At 43.1% G+C, this 21594-nt stretch overlaps 1 protein-coding gene across 1 annotated transcript in view; it reads left to right on the plus strand.

Annotated features, from left to right (window-relative positions):
- lrp4 (low density lipoprotein receptor-related protein 4) overlaps positions 1-21594 on the plus strand; it is a 108896-nt gene that overhangs the window by 72497 nt on the left and 14805 nt on the right. The window contains exons 25-28 of the mRNA XM_067994059.1: positions 717-846; positions 3015-3085; positions 14853-14940; positions 17149-17290. Coding sequence (XP_067850160.1) covers positions 717-846; positions 3015-3085; positions 14853-14940; positions 17149-17290 — 431 coding nt within the window. The remainder of the gene's footprint in view (positions 1-716; positions 847-3014; positions 3086-14852; positions 14941-17148; positions 17291-21594) is intronic.

Here is a 21594-nt window from a genome sequence, read left to right on the forward strand (position 1 = left end):
CTGTTGTTTTAAAATGTGACTATGTTCTGACGTACGATTTTGCTGATTCTACCCCATTTTGTGTAGACATTGCATCACGTACCTGCACAGTATCATAGGACAGTTAATGCTCTAAATGGCTTCATTCATGTCCATGTGTTGCTGTAGCTTTCTTACATCAGCAATTGGAAAGAGCTAAATGGCATTTTTAACATTTTTTCCTCTGGTTTGTATGCATTTGATTTCCATGGCAGTTGAGGGGGATATACACTCACTCTTTCCCTTAATCCCATGGTCATGGGGGAATAAATGTTTAATTCATCTCTTTTCCCTGGCAATCGACAAACTTTGCGTCCATTTCCTGCCAGATCATTCGGTCCATCAAGTCTGAGCCATTGTTCTTCACATAAGACACCTAGTCTAATCCCACTCTCCTGTCCATTAATATTCTTCTTTTCAGTTCCCTTTAGAAAAATGATGGAGTGTGGGGGGGGAGGGGGAGGGGAGTGCTTTTTTCTCCCTCTTCTGGAAAGAATCTGTTCTCTAATTTGGCACCTCCTTCAGATAGATTGGCTCAAATCAGGAGCTCATTATGTAGGAGAGAACGGGGGTGAGCAAATATCCTTTCACGACATTATTTACCGACTTTATTGATGCACCTGTGGGAAAAGGTGGAATAACGCTACTTAGACATAAGGATGAATTCATGAGTAATTAATAAATATAATTCTTTGCAGTTCCTGGATATGTGCCTCCATTCCCAGAAACCACCAGCTCCAGTGAGAAAGCTGAAGCCGGTGGTCCACGCAAGACCTCAGACTCTTTCCCTGCAAAGCCCACGGCTTCTATTGAGAATACAAGTGAGATGTAAGTGTGCAGATTGTAGTCTTTGTTATATACTGCCTCCAGGTAGATTCAGGATGGTTTGATTTTATTCTAGTTAAACTTGAGGCAGATTTTGACGGCCACCAATGATCACGAACCTGCTAGAATTGTCTTCATTTCAGGGCATTTATATTGTAATTTGCAAACCAGATTGCAGAAGAAGCAGCATGCTCTCCAAGCTTTCCAATTAACAGTTAGTTCAAATGGGGCAATAAATGAATATAATTCACTCTGTGTTATTGCAAAGGAAGCTTTTTTATGGTTTTGCAGCCTGCAGAAGCATATAATAGGTTGTCTGTGTAGATGCGTGGTGAGATTTTCTCAATACGAAATGGTAACATAGTATCATCATAGTATCATAGTGAGGTACAGCTCAGGAGGAGGCCATTCAGCCCATTGTGCCTGTGCCGGCTCTTTGAAAGAGCTATCCAATTAGTCCCATTCCTCTAATGTTGAAATAAATCCCAAGTTCCATTCAGACATGTGAATGAAGTACATTGTCAAATCAGAAGGTTGTGGATTAATTTATGTTAGTTTTTATTCATGATTTAGCTTAACTATTCGCATTAATATAACATTGTGGGAAAACTCACTCCAGCTGTAGTACTGTGATCTTTTCATTGGATTTATTAGGGCTATTCTGGAACCTGTATAAAAAAGTTGAAATGTTATTTTCTGTTTATGCTTTTGATGCTGGGGGGCTAGAAGTGAATGGGCAGTAGCTCTGATGTGTGCACATAACGCAAATCCCATTACCTCTATTGGATAGAATTATATTATCACTGCTAATATTGACCTTGTTATCAACACGAATAGTGATCTTATTTTGCCATTGGGCAAAAATTGTGTTTGGCGGTGTGCACTACCAGCTGAGTATGTACATTATCATTTATATATATCCATCCAGTGTGCTTGGAGACCACCGCTAGTGAAGTTCCAGAGTACCAGAGAGGAACAGCTATGCACTGCACCAGCAATTAAAGGGATCTTTTTCTCAATGGGGAAAATAATTTTTAAGCAAAATTGTTGAAAACACCACAATTCCCATCTGAATCCCAGGCCCAATAATATGATTTGTTTTATGCCACACCAAAAATTGAAATCATGGTACAACAGCCATAAATAATGGTGACACTGAGCTGATGCCCATGCAGTTGCAGAAAGTATAACGGTGCCTATCATACAGTATGATTGCAGATGCTCTCTCGCCAGCAGCATACTAAAAACCTGTTCTGCCCTCGAGGGAGAATGGGGATAAAATTATTTGATATTTTTATCTGCTGTTAAATTACTGTGGAGCCACACACATACCATAGACACTATTTGCGCCTGTATAACATATATTAAAATATTGCTCATTGTCTTTTTAGTAGTTTTCTTGGGGATGGAGAATCCAGGATGTTTATAGAGAGATATCAAATTGGAATTAGATCTTCCAAATTGCGTTCCACAATTTAGCTTCAAGTCTGCTGTGTTCTCTCCCAGTGGTTCAAAAGTAAAGGCTCCATCTCTGAACCAAACAGACTAGTACGATCCCAGGTTTGATTCATTTTCTGCACTGAGTAAGCTAATCTCAGCTGAGTGGGCAGTAGTGACCCGACAATGGGCCATAATTTTCCTGGGTTAGGGAAGGGAAAATTGGTCAAGTTTCCGGCTCCGGATTGCTGTACGCCTTTTTAGAAGTGGGAGTATGTGAACAAAACAAAGTCAGATGTGACATCTTTAACAGTGCTGACAATTGGAGTCAAGGCTCAAACTTCAGTGAGATACCAGAGGGTGATGGCTGGCTGTGGAACCATATCTAGTAAGGGGGGTCAACACCTTTCAGGGAGGGGAAGGGAGAAAATTGAAAAAAACAATTCCCTTGTGTTATTATTTTACTGCAACAGTTGCATAGTAATATTAATGCAAATATTGCATCATTGCTAATATATTGGAATGTTACACAAGCTTTTCAAATATTATAGTAACAATCATAACTGAATTATTGAACTCGATCACCCATTAAATAATTCTTATCGTGCATTGTTACTGGTGCAACGCTGGTACATATTGTAAGTATTGAACTTGTCAGCAATTGTTTTGGTGATTATTCCACATAATCATTGCAATTTCATGTAAGATGCTAAATACAATGTTTTTATCTCTAGCTGTTCTGAGAAAGATGCAAATCAAGGTCTCTGTGACCAGGATGAAAACCAGGTGTTGCCTGCGATAAATGGTACGTTTCCTGCACACTTAAAAAGCCCTTCTGAGTCATACAGTGGTTAGTCATGTAATTTTTATTTACTCATTCTTGGGGTATGGGTTTCGCTATCAATGCTAGCATTTATTGACCATACCTAGATGCCCTTGAGAAGGTGGTGGTGAACCTTCCTCTTGAACCGCGGCTCTCCTGTGGTGATGGTACTCCCACAGTGCTGATAGATAGGAAGTTCCAGGATTTTGGTCCAGCGACAATAAAAGCACAGCCATATGTGTCCCAAGTCGGGATGTCGTGTGACTTGGGGGTGACGGTGTTCCAATGCGCCTGCTGTCCTTGTCCTTCTAAGTGGTGGAAGTTGAGGGTTTGGGAGGTGTTGTCAAAGGAACCATGGCAAGTTGCTGCATTGCATGTTGTAGATAGGACACACTGAAGCCATTGTACGTCAGTGGTGGAGGAAGTGGATGTTTAAGGTGGTGGATGGGCTGCCGATTAAGCGGGCTGCTTTGTCCCAGAGTATTGAAGCCCATACCATTTGATATCCACACTATAGATTTGTAAAAGGATTTTTAAGAATTCCATAAAAGGAGCAAGTTATTATCTTAATGGCGAGAAACTGGAAAGTACTGCAGTACAAAGGGATCTGGGGGTCCTGGTGCAAGAAAATCAAAAAGTTAGTATGCAGGTGCAGCAGGTGATCAAGACCCGTTGGCTTTTACTGCTAGGGGGATAGAATATAAAAACAGGGAAGTATTGCTGCAGTTATATAAGGTATTGGTGAGACCGCACCTGGAATACTGCATACAGTTTTGGTGTCCATACTTAAGAAAAGACATACTTGCTCTCGAGGCAGTACAAAGAAGGTTCACTCGGTTAATCCCGGGGATGAGGGGGCGGACATATGAGGAAAGGTTGAGTAGATTGGGATTCTACTCATTGGAGTTCAGAAGAATGAGAGGCGATCTTATTGAAACATATAAGATTGTGAAGGGGCTTGATCGGGTGGATGCGGTAAGGATGTTCCCAAGGATGGGTGAAACTAGAACTAGGGAGCATAATCTTAGAATAAGGGGCTGCTCTTTCAAAACTGAGATGAGGAGAAACTTCTTCACTCAGAGTGTAGTAGGTCTGTGGAATTTGCTGCCCCAGGAAGCTGTGGAAGCTACATCATTAAATAAATTTAAAACAGAAATCGACAGTTTCCCAGAAGTAAAGGGAATTAGGGGTTACGGGGAGCGGGCAGGAAATTGGACATGAATTTAGATTTGAGGTTAGGATCAGATCAGCCATGATCTTATTGAATGGCGGAGCAGGCTCGAGGGGCCGATTGGCCTACTCCTGCTCCTATTTCTTATGTTCTTATGTAAGCATAGAATTTTAGTTCACTTGATTTCAGGACATTCCTGCTACAGTTTCTATCTCCCAATAGCAGCATTATCATTAGTCCTTCAACCTGTTTTGTTAGTGGTTGACAAAATGGCAAAGGACATCAAAACAACTTAAAGCAACCCTCCCTTAAAAAAAACCTTGTCTCTTAACCTATGTTAAAAGCGCTGTATAAATGCAAGTTGTTGTTGTTTTCGTTTGTTAATCCTAATCTCAGCCAGGCCACTAGGTGGAGTACTTTACCACTGGAGATTGAATGAACTTCCCTGGGAGAAATAATGAATAATGGTGTCAGCTCGTCCATAGTTATCTCGCGATCTCTTTTTCTTGAATGAAGAGAAGGAGCAATGGAAGGAGGATGAGCAGCTTTCACAGATACACATAACCCAACTGGCAGGGCAGCTGTGGGAGTGAAGAGGAGGGAGGCTCTGTGCAGATTGTGTTAACTGCAATTCCCAACAGTTATCATTTGTGTCCCAAAAGACATTGTGCATTATCTGCAGCTGTGGAGTAGAAGGCAATGAAGCTGTGCGTTGGCCCCATACCTGTCGGCCATCTTTCCCGCAACTCCATGTTTGAACCTCTCCGATCAGGTCTTGGCCCTAATCAAAGTCAATAGTGACATCCCTTGTGACTGTGGCCGTGGGGCACTATCCCTCCGCATCTTTATTTCAGTAGTTTTTAAACATGGTTAACGACACCATCCTTCTACAATGCCTCTCCTCCTCACTCCGGTGAGTGAGGTCCACCAACGCCTCGATTTTAAAATTCTCATCCTCGTGTTGAAATCCCTCTGTGGCCTCACACCTTCCTATCTAAACCCGGTAGTGTTAGCGCTGTGCAGTCTCTGAACTCAGAAGTGTTAGTGCTGTCTGTTCTCTGAACTCAGTAGTTTTAGCACTGTGCCTAGTCTGAACTCTGTAGCCTGCCTGACAATGACTGGATCAAATTGCACATTCCAAACAAAGGGTTGGGTGAGTATTGTCCTCCCACTCTCTGTCAGTGGCAATTGCAGGTTATGTTACTTCCACCGTAGCGGTGGTAATAGATGCAACCGACCGGAAGCTCTGTGGTGGCAATAGCACATTCTGGTATTGCCACCAACAGGATGTGGGGGGACAATATTCTCCCAACCCTTTGCCTGGAATGTGTAATTTGATCCAGTCAGCAGCAGAGTAATTCAAGGCCTCTGGACTGTGTAATTTGATCCATTGTAAACAATTTTACAACACCAAGTTATAGTCCAACGATTTTTATTTGAAATCTACAAGCTTTCGGAGGCTTCCTCCTTCCTCAGGTAAATGTTCAGGTAAATGTTCAGTCATTGTCAGGCAGGCTACAGAGTTCAAACAAGGCACAGTGCTAACACTACTGATTTCAGAGAACAGACAGCACTAACACTACTGATTTCAGAGAACGCACAGCACTAACACTACCGAGTTCAGAGAAAGCACAGTGCAAACACTCCCGAGTTCAGAGACCGGACAGCGCTGACTCTACCGATTTCAGAGAACGCACAGCGTTGACTCTTCCGATTTCAGAGAACAGACAGCACTAACACTACCGAGTTCAGAGAACACACAGCACTAACACTACCGAGTTCAGAGAACGCACAGTGCAAACACTACCGAGTTCAGAGAACGCACAGCACTAACACTACCGAGTTCAGAGAACAGACAGCGCTGACTCTACCGAGTTCAGAGAACACACAGCACTAACACTACCGAGTTCAGAGAACACACAGCACTAACACTACCGAGTTCAGAGAACGCACAGCACTAACACTACCGAGTTCAGAGAACACACAGCACTAACACTACCGAGTTCAGAGAACACACAGCACTAACACTACCGAGTTCAGAGAACGCACAACACTAACACTACCGAGTTCAGAGAACAGACAGCGCTGACTCTACCGAGTTCAGAGAATGCACAGCACTGACATGACTGATTTCAGAGACCGGACAGCGCTGACACTACTGAGATAAGAAAATGCTCAGCGCTGGCACTACCGAGTTCAGAGAATGCTTAGCACTGGCACTACCGAGTTCAGAAAATGCTCAGCGCTGGCACTACCGAGTTCAGAGAATGCTTAGCACTGGCACTACCGAGTTCAGAAAATGCTCAGCGCTGGCACTACCGAATTCAGAGAACGCATGGCGCTGGCACTGCCGATTTCAGAAAGGAAGGTGTAAGGCCACGGAGGGATTTCAACATGAGGATGAGAATTTTAAAATGAAGGTCTTGGTCAACCGGGAGCCAATGTAGGTCAGCGAGCACTGGGTCGATGGGCGAACGGGACTTGCTGCAAGTTTTTTATTATTCATTCATGGGATGTGGGTGTCGCTGGCGAGGCCGGCATTTATTGCCCTTGAGAAGGTGGTGGTGAGCCCCCTTCTTGAACCGCCGCAGTCCGTGTGGTGAAGGTTCTCTCACAGTGCTGTTAGGAAGGGAGTTCCAGGATTTTAACCCAGCAACAATGAAGGAACGGTGATATATTTCCAAGTCGGGATGGTGTGTGACTTGGAGGGGAACGTGCAGGTGGTGTTGTTCCCATGTGCCTGCTGCCTTTGTCCTTCTAGGTGGTAGACGTAGCAGGTTTGGGAGGTGCTGTTGAAGAAGCCTTGGCGAGTTGCTGCAGTGCATCATGTAGATGGTACACACTGCAGCCACGGTGTGCCGGTGGTGGAGGGAGTGAATGTTTAGGGTGGTGGATGGGGTGCCAATCAAGCGGGCTGCTTTGTCCTGGATGGTGTCAAGCTTCTTGAGTGTTGTTGGAGCTGCACTCATCCAGGCAAATGGAGAGTATTCCATCACAATCCTGACTTGTGCCTTGTAGATGTTGGAAAGGCTTTGGGGTGTCAGGAGGTGAGTCACTCGCCGCAGAATACCCAGCCTCTGACCTGCTCTTGTAGCCACAGTATTTATATGGCTGGTCCAGTTAAGTTTCTGGTCAATGGTGTCCCCCAGGATGTTGATGGTGGGGGATTCAGCGATGATAATATCATTGACTGCAAAGGGGAGGTAATTAGACTTTCTCTTGTTGGAGATGGTCATTGCCTGGCACTTGTCTGGTGAAAATGTTACTTGCCACTTATGAGCCCAAGCCTGGATGTTGTCCAGGTCTTGCTGCATGCGGGCTCAGACTGCTTCATTATCTGAGGGGTTGCGAATGGAACCGAACACTGTGCAATCATCAGCGAACATCCCCATTTCTGACCTTATGATGGAGGGAAGGTCATTGATGAAGCAGCTGAAGATGGTTGGGCCTAGGACACTGCCCTGAGGAACTCCTGCAGCAATGTCCTGGGGCTGAGATGATTGGCCTCCAACAACCACTACCATCTTCCTTTGTGCTAGGTATGACTCCAGCCACTGGAGAGTTTTCCCCCTGATTCCCATTGACTTCAATTTTACTCGGGCTCCTTGGTGCCACGCAGTCAGATGCTGCCGTGATGTCAAGGGCAGTCACTCTCACCTCACCTCTGGAATTCAACTCTTTTGTCCATGTTTGGACCAAGGCTGTAATGAGGTCTGGAGCCGAGTGGTCCTGGCGGAACCCAAATTGAGCATCGGTGAGCAGGTTATTGGTGAGTAAGTACCACTTGATAGCACTGTCGACGACACCTTCCATCACTTTGCTGATGATTGAGAGTAGACTGATGGGGCGGTAATTGGCTGAATTGGATTTGTCCTGCCTTTTGTGGACAGGAGATAACTGGGCAATTTTCCACTTTGTCAGGTAGATGCCAGTGTTGTAGCTGTACTGGAATAGCTTGGCTGGAGGCCCAGCTAGTTCTGGAGCACAAGTCTTCAGCACTACAGCCAGGATGTTGTCAGGGCCCATAGCCTTTGCTGTATCCAGTGCACTCAGCCGTTTCTTGATATCACGTGGAGTGAATCGAATTGGCTGAAGACTGGCTTCTGTGATGGTGGGGATATCGGGAGGAGGCTGAGATGGATCATCCACTCGGCACTTCTGGCTGAAGATGGTTGCAAACGCTTCAGCCTTGTCTTTTGCATTCACGTGCTGGACTCCGCCATCATTGAGGATGGGGATGTTTACAGAGCCTCCTCCTCCCGTTAGTTGTTTAATTGTCCACCACCATTCACGACTGGATGTGGCAGGACTGCAGAGCTTTGATCTGATCCGTTGGTTGTGGAATCGCTTAGCTCTGTCAATAGCATGTTGCTTACGATGGGGACATGGATAGAACCGGAGGTAACGGTGTGGGGGTGGGAGGAGAAGCCATTGCAGGGATTCTCTGGCCACGACTGGACAGGTAATAGTGGAACAAAGCAAGGGCATTCCCACTCAGCTGGACAACGGAGGAGAGGCATTGGAGAATGATGGTGTGGTTAACCATGTTTACAAACTACTGAAATAAAGATGCGGAGGGATAGTGCACCACGGCCACAGTCACAAGGGATGTCACTATTGACTTTGATTAGAGCCGAAACCTGATCGGAGAGGTTCAAATGTGGAGTTGTGGGAAAGATGGCCGACAGGTATGGGGCCAATGGACAGCTTCATTGCCTTCTACTCCACAGCTGCAGATAATGCACAATGTCTTTTGGAATACAGGCAATAGATGTTGGGAATTGTAGACAACACGAACTGCACAGTGCCTCCTCTTCACTCCTACAGCTGCCCTACCAGTTGGGTTATGTGTATCTATGAATGCTGCTCATCCTCCTTCCATTGCTCCTTCTCTTCCTCATTCAAGAAAAAGAGATCACAAGATAATTGTGGATGAGCAAGGCCATTTGGCTCACCTTGAATCAAGTGCTGATCCTTTTTTGTATGAAGAATGATTTCTTGATATCATTCCTACATTTAAATCTATGTTGATTTCTCCTATACTAGCGATCCTCCATGTGGCTTTTCTCTGCACTGGCCACAGTAGCTCCCTTGTGCCTCAGTGACCAGCACTGCACAAGGGAGTCAAGGTGTGGTCTGAGCAGCAGACTGTTCACAACTTTCTCTGACATAAAGGCCTGGACTTTCCTTATGAAAACCACCCACTTCAGGGTGGTGGTCTGGCAAGTGAAGTGGGGCAGGTCTCCTCAGCCAGAACTGGCCGCCTCTCATTTCTGTCATGATTTCCCTCTCATGACCGCTCTGTGGCCCTGATAGTTCTGCTGGCAGCGCACCAACGGGAATCAAATGAACAGGAGTCGGAATTGCTAAATTCAAACACATGGACGGGCAGTAACTATTGCCACTACGGAAGTGACAACAGCTGCTATACCCTCCTCCTAATGTTTGGCTGGCGGTTACATTTATCTTCTGGACTGCCACAGGAACATAGGAATAGGCCATTGAGTCCCTCAAGCCTGTTCCGCCATTCAGTTAGATCATGGTTGATGTGCGTCTTAACTCCATCTCCCTGCTTTGATTCCATATCCCTTAATACCCTTGCCAAACAAAATTCTATCAATCTCAGTCTTGAAATTTCCAATTGATCCCCAGCTTCAACAGCTTTTTGCGGGGGAGAGTTCCAGATTTCCACGACCATTTGTGTGAAGAAGTGCTTTCTGACATCACCCCTGAACGTCCTAGTTGTAATTTTAAGGTTTTGCCCCCTGGTTCTGGACTCTCCCACCAGAGGAAATAATTTCTCTCTATCTACCAATCAAATCCTTTAATCATCTTAAACACCTCAATTAGATCACCCCTTAATCTTCTATACTCGAGGGAATGCAAGCCTCATCCTTATAAACCTGTCCTTATAACTTAACCCTTTTAGCCCCTGTATTATTCTGGTGAATCTGCGCTACACCCCCTCTCAGGCCATTGTATCCTTCCTGAGATGTGGTGCCCAGAACTGAATGCTGTACTCTAGATGGGATCTAATCCGAGCTCTGTACAGCTGCAACATAACTTCCACCCCTTCGTATTCCAGCCCTCTTGAGATAAAGGCCAACATTCCATTAGCGGTTTTAATTATTTTTTGTACCTGTCCACGAGCTTTTAGTGATTTCTGTATTTGGACCCCTAAATCTCTCTGCTCATCCACAGTTCCTAGCTTCTTGCAATTTAGAAAATACTCTGATCTATCGTTCTTAGGTTCAAAGTGGGTGATCTACTTTCCCACATTGAACTCCATCTGCCACAGTTTTGCCCACTCACTTAATCCATCAATGCCCCTTTGCAACTTTCTGCTTTCATCCACACTATTTACTGTGCCACCTAACTTAGTGTTGTCAGCAAACACAGATATACAGCTCTCTATTCCTTCATCCAAGTCATTTATACATGTAGTGAAAAGCTAGAGGGGACACCACTAGTCACATCCTGCCAATTTGAGTACCTACCCATTATTCCCTACTCTCTGTCTCCTGCCTACTAACCTACTCACTATCCAAGCCAATAGGTTGCCTCTGATTCCATGTGCTCTCAGTTTTGTTAACAGTCTCTTACGTGGAACCTTGTCGAAAGCTATCAGCATAATCTGTAAAAACTCCAACAAAACACCCATCTGCTGGGGGAGTGAGGCCTCCACATTGCAAGCAGCTGCTGGGTGGATTGCGGGGGCAGGCATAAGTCCCACCCTGCTCGTTTCACCAACACCATCTCATTGCTGTTTGTGGGACCTTGCTGTGTGCAAATTGGCTGCCGTGTTTTGGTTCCTTTATTTCTTTCCTTCCTTCCTTCCCCTTGTCGGGCCCCCATCTTCACTCCTGCAAGCCCAAGGGGTGGGGCGTATCCTGTGCACAACCCGCTTAACCATCCATCACCATATCAGGATGGACAACGTCAAGTGCTTTCAGGCCTAACCCTCCTCTACCCCAGGGTGATCCTGGAGAGCAATGATAACCCTCTGCTTCTTTACTGCACCATCAATCATTTCCATAAACTCGCCCCTACCTACCCCTCAGCTCCAACAACAAGGTGCGAGGAACTCACTGTCGCCATGGTGCACTATCCCCCCTCATCCTCACCCTCATGGCCCATAGTCATCAATCACCATTATACCTGGAGACTCGGCCTGCTGCAACGCCTGGTGTGGAAGGGCATCTTGGGAGCAGCAGCAGGTGGATCTTTGAAAGGCCTACAACCCTTGTGATGCTCCCATGAAGGCCTGCCTGCACGCTAAACACCAAAATGGCAAATAACACATAAATGTAGTGTCATGTATGGTAGGACCAACACAGAGTCACCTGTTACATTACAAAGTGAATAGTGACACTGCGTTCGATGACGTCATGTGCCGAGCTTTTTGAGAAATCAACTCAGTGCTGTTCATGCTCAAGAGCGTGATCCAATTCTAACAGTGGGGAGGGGGCTCCTCCCATCCCCGCTGCTTCTCCCTCCCCGTTTCCCCGCTGCTTCTCCCTCCCCGGTTCCCCGCTGCTTCTCCCTCCCCGTTTCCCCGCTGCTTCTCCCTCCCCGTTTCCCCGCTGCTTCTCCCTCCCCGTTGCCCGCTGCTTCTCCCTCCCCGGTTCCCCGCTGCTTCTCCCTCCCTCTTCCTCGCTGCTTCCCCCTGCTTCTGCATCTCCCTTCCTACGATGTTTCCCCACTTTCCCCCACTGCTCTGTTCTCCTCCCCCCTTCCCCCGCTGCTCTGCTCTCCTCCCCCTTCCCCCGCTGCTCTGCTCTCCTCCCCCCTTCCCCTGCTGCTCTGCTCTCCTCCCCCTCTCCCGCTGCTCTGCTCTCCTCCCCTTCCCCCGCTGCTCTGCTCTCCTCCCCTTCCCCCGCTGCTCTGCTCTCCTCCCCCTCTCCCGCTGCTCTGCTCTCCTCCCCCCTCCCCCGCTGCTCTGTTTTTCTCTCCCCTTATGGCTACCTGCATCGGCTGCATTTTTGATTCTGAGCCATGAGCCTCTGGTCCACGCTTGTAGTGAACGACAGCAAAGGCAGTTGGTGACCTGCAATGGGCATGTGCAGGTGGTGATCTACAATGTGCATTGCGGCAAGATCGCGGTCCTGCGCATGCGCGTCACTGAAAGAGGAAGTGCTCATTCCTAGCGATAGTCACCGCGGTTACTTCCATCATAGTGGTGGCAATAGACGTGACCCAGTTTGGTGCAATTGCATTGCATTGATTCATTTAAAAATGTAACCTCTTTCGCTGTATCTCACTCCTAACAACACTCTTTGATCACATTAATCCCAATCCTTCCCTTCTATTAACAGCTCTGGTGTTATCTGCTATCTGTGTGATTTTGAGAGCAGTATCACTGGACTGCACCGATTTATAGTTTTTTGTTTGCATTCCACTCAAATCAGAGAACAGCAGGGCTTTGCATACACATACTTAAATACAGCCCAAAGCTGTGTTCACAGGCTGATGAAATTGTAAGTTAGAAGAGAGCCAATCCTCCTGCCAGCTCTTTTCCAATGTAAGAAAGTAAGAGGCACTCCAGTCGACCACTTTGCTGCATTGTGAACTTTCATTTTAAAATTTATTACATAGAATGTATAGCACAGAAACAGGCCATTCAGCCTGACAGGTCCATGTTCCACACGAACCTCCTCCCTCCCTACTTCATCTAACCCTATCAGCATATTCTTCTATTCCTTTCTCTCTCATATGTTTATCTAGCTTCCCCTTAAATGCATCTATCCTAGTCGACTCAACAACTCCTTGTGGTAGCAAGTTCCACGTTCTAACCACTCTCTGGGTAAAGAAGTTTCTCCTGAATTCCCTATTGGATTTATTAGTGACTATATTATGTTTACGACCCCTAGTTCTGGACTCCCCCACAAATGGAAACATCTTCTCTACGTCTACCCTATCAAGCCCTTTCATAATCTTAAAGACCTCTATCAGGTCACTCAGTCTTCTCTCTTCGAGAGAAAAGAGCCCCAACCTGCTCAATCTTTCCTGATAGGTATAACCTCTCAGTTCTGGTATCATCCTAGTAAATCTTTTTTGCACCTTCTCCAATGCCTCTATACCTTTATATAGTATGGAGACCAGAACTGTTCACGGTACTTCAAGTGTGGTCTAACTAAGGTTCTATATAAATTTAACATAACTTCTCTGCTTTTCAATTCTGTCCCTCTAGAAATGAACCCCAGTGCTTGGTTTGCTTTTTTTATGACTTTATTAACTTGCATCGCTACTTCACAACTAGTGATTTGTGTATCTGAACCCCCAGATCCCTTTGCTCCTCTACCCCATTTAGACTTTTATTATCCAAGCAGTATGTGGCCCCCTTATTCTTCCTACCAAAATGTAATACCTCACACTTATCTATATTGAAATTCCGTTGCCAATTACATGCCCATTCTGCAAGTTTATTAATGTCTTCCTGTATTTTGTCGCAGTCCTCCTCGACATTAACTGTACCCCCCAATTTAGTGTCGTCCGCAAATTTTGAAATTGTACTTCCGGTTCCTGAGTTTATGTAAATGGTGAACAACAGTGGTCTCAGCATTGATCCTTGTAGAGCACCACTTCTTATCTTTTGCCAGTCTGAGTAACTACCTCTTACCCCAGTCAACTCCAGATGATTGGAGCAGTTTAAAAAGTTGTCTGTGTACAAGTTGAAGTTCTCATATTGTTGTCAAATTAACATTGGTTCATCTGCAGTTTTGCACATTTAGCATCATTTTGATAGAGAAACTGCTTTGTTGCAAAACAAGGATGTACGAAATAACTGCATTATTTGTGCTGCTTTAAATCATTGACTCCATTGAAAACTTGGGAACAGTAAGAGGAGATCAGGATATCTATCATCCAACCTTTTTGACTTGATATGGAAAAGCAACTTGCCTCCACTTTTTTTTAATGTCTTTTCCGACAGGGTCAAAAACAACCTATGTGGGGAATTATGGGTGCAAGCCCAGGTCTAACCAATACATAACATGTTATGTTGCTATTGATGCAGCAAGCTGGTACACTGCTTGATTACCTTTCTAAAAGAGTGTTTAATGTATTCACAACATTATTTCTGCAGAAGTTCCTACTCCCTTAAAGTCATCAAATAGTGCCATCTTTTCAGTTATAAAGATTGGATTAAAGAGTAATGCATTTCAATAAATATGTTATACTTAAAGGAAATAATGGCACATGTCTAGTATTTACATAGAAACTATGTCATGGTTGTCCTATGGATTGTCCAGCTTAGATTCTGTGCATAATTGCATTAAAGTGTTATTGTTCCTATGAATAGATGTTAGTGAGGAATAAGCAAGTTAGTTTTGGTTCAAATTTTTGATTCAGGTCATTCTCAGTTACCTCCAGATGAACCAGTTTTAAAGCACTGAAATTGCTTCATCTTTATAGTACAATTGGAAACTTTTTTTTTACTTTCTTGTTTAGTTTTCATGAAAACAAGCTATCTTTTTGTAATATGGCATATTATTCTGTATCTGAAAAATATTATTTTCCAGATAGGATTTAACATATTTCCTTTGCATAACTGACTGACTGGTCTTATGACTGTTGCAGGTGAAAGACTACATATAAGTTACATCGTTGGAGCAGTCTTGACAATATTGGCAATCCTGATTCTCATAGCTGCAGTCATTATATATAGGTACTGTATTTGTATCATACTTTTCAAATCTTTTTCTTTGAAACATCTTAATTTGCCAACCATTCTACATTCTTTTTCATTTCTTGTAATTTTGGATACATTTTGCAAGCAATCCTTACTATAGGTTACCCAGAGAACAAGCCCCATGCCTCCCCCTTCACCTCCAGTGGCTCAGTGGGTAAATATATTATCTGGTGTAGACCAGGAAGATGTCAGGTTTGATCCCTTTTATATACTCAGTTGGCTGCGGGCCGTAATGGCAAGACTAGATGTATTGCCCATCCCTAGTTGCCCTGAGATTGGTGATGGTGAGCCACCTTCTTGAACCACTGTAGACCTTATGGTGATGGTGTAGCCTGTGTACTGAGTAAATATTGTTTTATAATTTAAACACCGGCCCCTCCTGTGATTGAATAGTGTGTTGACATTCACTGCACAGAAGGGACATTTGCATTCTTACTAGTCATGTAATGATTGTGCTTAATACAATAATTTACATGAAAAGCCCCCATACAGCAAAGATAATATAAGATGCAAAACTGCAACAAAATTTAAACATGAATAATATGCGATGATACATATGTGGGAGGGAAAAAAAAACTAGAGAGTGTTTTGCCTCATGCTTCTGTTACTGATCCCTAGCAAAAGGCAGCGATTACTGGTTTTGTATGCATAAAAACAGACTCTCTTTTGATTTGATTAAGACAGTGGTTCTCAAGCTGTGGGTCAACCCCCACTGATTAGTAGTGAGATCTGTCCAGTGGTGGAAACTAGGTTACGGATGGAAAATTTGTCAATTTGAGTGAAAGGTGTGGAAAGACCCAACGTTGAGACCAGTGACTGGTGACAGTATTTATAAATAAAATATATATAAGCTTAATAAAAAAATAAATGTACAGTAGTGCACACTTTTATTATGGCCAGTGCAAAGAATGAGGATTTGACAGTACCTGAGTCCATCTATAATAGTAGTGACTTTAGTAGCAGTCAACAATATGACTTATTGTTGCCACATGCAGCTCTTCGTTTTGTGAAGGACAGCCCTTTGACATCTTAAGGTGTGATGACTAGTCCAACTCTCTCATTGGGCAGCTGCAGCACCTCATGCTGCACCCAGGGAGTAGGGGGTGCCATTTTCCATGGAGCAGCATTTTCAAGGTTTGTGGACTGGCGCTTAGTGGGACTGGGACTTCATAAGCAGGACGGGAGTGAAACTGGGGAGTTACAAGCGGGAATGACATTTTCAGAAAAGTGGAGAGCAGCAGATAATGTGGTAAGTCGGCAACACCAATGAGCAGGGAACAGCATGATGGTAATTGCAACCAGATAACTTAGTTGACTCAAGGTCATTGTGATTTTAGCGTTAAATGATTTTCGTATGACTTATTGCGAATGAAGTATGGGGTTTCAAGCTTAAAAATCCTAGTGCTGAAAATTATAAGCTGTCAAGTGCTATTTAATTGAATTCTATTTGGAGAGTGGGAAGTAGAGTGAAATCTTCTGTATAAACTTTGAATTAAAAATAAATTAATAACATTTCCCAAGGTGTCCTCCTGTCCCAGTGTATGATTTAAAAGCATAATGGTAGGGGAAGGGAAAAAAACCAATTTTGATCAATTTTCAACTGCTGCCCGCTCATTTCTCGCCTGAAAAACAGACGACCGCAGTTGAAAATTGGGGGACACTTCGGATTCCCATTGGACTCCCGAGGCCTTCCTGATGCAATTTGTAAATGAGCGCAGAGCATGCCTGCCTGAAACAGGCGGGAACCTGCTTACGTATGCAAATTGGGGTCCTACGCCAGGTTTGCAATTTTCAGGTTCAAATGATTGGAATGATTGAATTTGTAGCAGGTGGCTCCAGAAAGGGCCCAGAAATTTTTGGGTGGGAATTTTTGTGGGGCCAGGAGGGGATGGAATCTGCCTGGAGTGCGTATTGTAAAATTGTGCACCTGTCACTCATGATTTTCTGTCCATTAAAATGAACAGACTAACATGAACGGACAGATGACCACCGGCAAGGGTGTGCAATTTTCTGATGTGTGTTCCCAGTATATGTCAGGAGCGCCAAAATGGAAAATTCCCCCTCTGCTTTTTTGTGGATACTTATCTATGTTTCACATCAGATTCCTGGAGATGCATGTTTTCAGTGGTAAAGATGGAATCTTTTTCTGCACAGTACAAGTAACTTTCCTTTTTCCCCCTTCAGGCATAAAAAGTCGAAGTTTGATGATCCTGCTGTGAGCAATCTAACCTACAGCAATCCATCATACCGTACGTCTACACAGGAAGTGAAAATTGAAACTGTTCAGAAACCAGCTATATATAATCAGCTTCGATATAAAAAAGAGGTAAACTACACCAACAAGGGTGTGGTTAGGATTAATAGTTTATCAACAAGCTTTTCTTAAATTATTCAATGTCAAAGGCCAATGTATTGTTCAGGACACCAGAGTTGAAAACAGTAAAAGAGGAAACTAAATCAGGAAGTAGTGATTAGGTGACACCAAACTTGGGCTCAAAAGTCTGACGATTGTAGGAGAAAGGAGAAATTGAGGGAGATCAGGAGTTGCACGGCTTTTAAGGTCCTGCAGAAGAACGAGTATAATTAATCTTTATTTCTACATAGTGAAGATGCAAGAAGGGAGGAAGAGCCTGTAGGATGGCATATTTGCAGATGAGGAAGAGCAAGATGAAAGTCCAGAGGAGCACTGACCATATAATGTATTGATTAAAATAAAGAGAGATGAGAAAGATTGTAACAAAAGGAAGTTGGAGACTAGAAGTGAGACAGGGATCAGCTTTGAGAAATATTTGGAGAGCCTCCTCTGATACAGGCAATAGACTTCAGCTTTGTAGTGAGTTAAGTTGTTTGGTATGAAAGAGGAAACTAAGCTTCCTGGAGGGAGCTTTAGCAATAGAGGAGATGTGTGAGTTCCATTTGAGGTCAGGGGGAGACAGAGAAGTCAAAATTATGAATCGATAAAGCATTAAAGTTGGAGTGATCAAAGTAAAAGTGATTGTGGTTAGTTGAATTTGTGAAAAACATGAATAGACTGCAGCTGTCTTTGAAGAATTGAAAAACCAAGATTCCATTGCTCCATTGAAGGGCATAGAGAAGATCAAAGTAGAGTAATACAGCAAATGCAAAAAAAATTAAGTTGTGTATACTGAGGGTATGTGACCTGAAGGAAATTGAGGAATATTGAATAGAATTGCAAGTAAAACAATTGGATAATGAGTAGACAGAGTCATTGATGTGAGAAAGGAACACCGTGGGAGAGAGGAGAGAGCCCTGGGGAATCCCTGTTAAGAGAAAAAGAGTCATAAGGTGAGCTGTCCACTACAGATGGAACGATTTGAGAAGAATTAGACAGCCATAGAGACCATGTGATAGTAATTTGTTTAGAAGTGTATACTGCCAAACCCTGTCCAAGGCAATAACGCATATTCATGAGAAGAGGTCCTGAGGTTTGTCACATAGATAAGAAAATCATCAGTGGAATGCCCACACCAAAAGCTATACTGATAAAATGTATTAGGCCAGAACTTTCAAGGTAATGGATAATTTTAAAATTAGCAGCAGCTTTCATTTCTTTGAAAAGTAATAGTTGGAAGCGTAAGAAATGACACAGGACAGGGGTAAGTTGCAAGGTGTAAATACTGAGCATGATGGTGTGGTGAAAGGAGGGTGCCATCAGAACCAGAGTTGGAGTCCGGAGGGTATAAGATCTGACAAATCTGTCAGAAGGTTGTTCTTAATGGTTGAACAGATTGGATACCCAAATCAATGAATTACTATAAACCACATCAACATTTGAGGAGTTAAATCAGATCCATGTTAAAATGTGAAGGGGGAAGGAACTATTGAGTTGTATGGGACATATAATTCACAATTATGAGTGCATTATGACAACTATATCAAATGTAGTTGATGTATTTTAAGCATAGCAACGTCTGTTCCCTCTATAACACATATTCCTTGTTGTGGTCTATAGCTATGCCTAATTTGCAATGCAGAGTTGTGTTCTTGTGGTGCTTTCATACATGCCAACCTAAAAAACTTAGTAACATCTTACCAACAGTTTCAAAACATCTGATATAGCCTCCAAAAAACTGACAACTCAAGAATTCCCCTGATTTATAGGCCAATGACATATGAAAACAAGTAGTTACACCGGGGTATACCTTACATTTCTTCTCTTGCATTAGAGGAAAACAACAAGCATAAAAGACAGAGAGGAAATACAAATATTGAAGGCACAAAATTAGTGGTGTATTTCTAGGTGGGTCCAGAGCATACTTCCCTGGAAGATTTTGAATATTTATGTTACACATCACAATTGATCACTTTCCTCTGCACAAAGCTTTCCATCGTAACAATTGCCCATTGTTACGATGGAAAGCTTTGTGCAGAGGAAAGTGTATAGTAAGCACAGACAGGCCAGGATCGATAGACTGGGCATAATAATGAGAAACAAGATTCGGGCAACCAACAAAAAGGTATATTTTCCTCTGTTGCCTAATGTTAGCAAAAACAGCAACATGACTTCTTGTTAAAATTGACTTTTTTGTTAACATTAGTGATTGGAGGGAAATATGCCCAATGGAAGAGGAACAAGGTAGAAAGCGATGAGAAGGAAAAGTACAAATTAGGACAAAGAAAACAACTGTTGACAAAGAAGCAAGCACAGTCAGAGAAAGGGAAGGAAGAGCAAAAATTGGACACATTACTTCCTATTCTGGGCCGATAACATGTCTCATTTTCATTGGTACAATGGGCCGGTTGCACATTCTTTCCACTCCCTTCCCCAGAGCACCTTAAAGGGGAAGATCTGACTTAATTGCGCTCCGCCCTTTTTTTCCTGACCGTTGTATCCTGGGAATTTGTGTTTCTGGGGGAAAAGGTCTGGAAAGTCAACCCCATAATCTCACCCTTTGATTACAGAAATAATTATGACCAATAATGAGCTTGCCTTTTATATTCAGGTGTCAAGACATACCATTGACCATCTCTGTAACCCTTGGGTCATTGGTTCATGGATATAGTGCTTAGCTGCAATCATTGACAGTATATTAATCTTTAAACGGTTACTCACACGTGTGTTTAGTGTAGCCTGCTTTGTCCCTATCTGCATCTTGACACTATGTCTATCTTCTCTCTATTTCCCAATGGAATGCCCTGAAAAGCTTAAAGCTTCTCTGCTTCATCTCACAGCAAGATAGTCAGGGCATGCTCCAATGAAGAAGGGGCTATGTCTGCAACACCTTTTTTGTGACACTGGTCTACTCACACTGCACTCTTCCTCAAAAAGCAGAGAATAAGGGAGGCTATGAGTTTTTCAGGATAGCAGGTGAAGAGGGAGAGGGACTTAAGGTTGAGTGAGAAGTCAGGACGTAGGAGGGTCAGTTACGACAGGTATGGATATACACGTGTTTACTATTATCCTACAACATTGAGCCTTTTGTATGAAAAGAATAGTTCTTTAAATATATATTTAGCAACATAGTGTATAATACAAAGCATCAAACTGCTTAATAATACTAAATGGAGGAATCAAAATCACTGATGTGTTGTATTTTGGAACTCTTTTTTTCCTTCACTGCAGCTCTCTGGTCCATCTGATAGTCTTTCACCTTTCATTTTCTGACTTCTACTTCAAACGTCACCTCAGGTACACGTTAGCATGAGTGTGTGACACATGCACCCCACAATCCAGCAACTTCCATCCATTTAACATGGGCTGATGAAATGCACTGTGGCATTTTGCAAATCTGGAAAGGACAGATACATTTTCTGTGGCAATAGCAGTAATTTTAAAAAATACACTTTTATTTAAACAGATCTGAAGAAATATTAATAAAAGAAAATACAGACTCGGCACAGTGCTGTTGAGTAGGAGATTTTAAATTTCTCCAAATTTTGTATGGTAGAGTCCCTGAGATTAGTTATGCTATCAAATCTTACACTTAGACATAGAAAAGTGTGAAGTGCTTTTAAATGTTAACATTTTTCTTGCTGTATATGTAAAATTATGATTCAATAAGAATACACACATTTTCTCTGTTTTGCTCATGACACAATATAACCTAGAAAGCATTTGATAATGTGCAATATCAATAAGATTTTAGAAGTTTCATATCTCCTTAACACAACAGCACTTAATATTCTTTCAAATCTTTTATAGTTCAAGCTTTTTCAGTTTGCAAAATGCAAATGCTTGCATAACAAAACCAATTAAAGTTCGTGGCATCTTTAATCTTGCTTTCCATCCTTTTTAATAACAGGATAATTCCCTGTTACAGCATGAAAACCTACCAAATTGTGCATGCAGTTTTATACTACGACCATTTCTTTTCTCCTAGGCTCCTCTGAATCATTGTCAGAACAGAATTCTAATTATCTTAGTAAATACTTTCCAGTTTATATATAAAAGGGTGACACTGGTAATTAATTTCTTCATTCACTCCCAGCAGTGATTATTTGACTTCCTTGGTAGTGTTACTTTGTTTTGTAAATAGAATGGGGTATATTTTCATCTTTCTCCCCTCAGCCTTAAGCATTGCCTGGGTGCAGCGCACACCATCAAGAGAAGCAGCTGATTATCCTTTCATTGAAATTAATGGAAGAAAAATCCAGCGGGTTCTGTAAGGG

The sequence above is a fragment of the Heptranchias perlo genome, chromosome 12 (assembly GCF_035084215.1).
Source record: "Heptranchias perlo isolate sHepPer1 chromosome 12, sHepPer1.hap1, whole genome shotgun sequence".
Lineage (NCBI taxonomy): Eukaryota > Metazoa > Chordata > Chondrichthyes > Hexanchiformes > Hexanchidae > Heptranchias > Heptranchias perlo.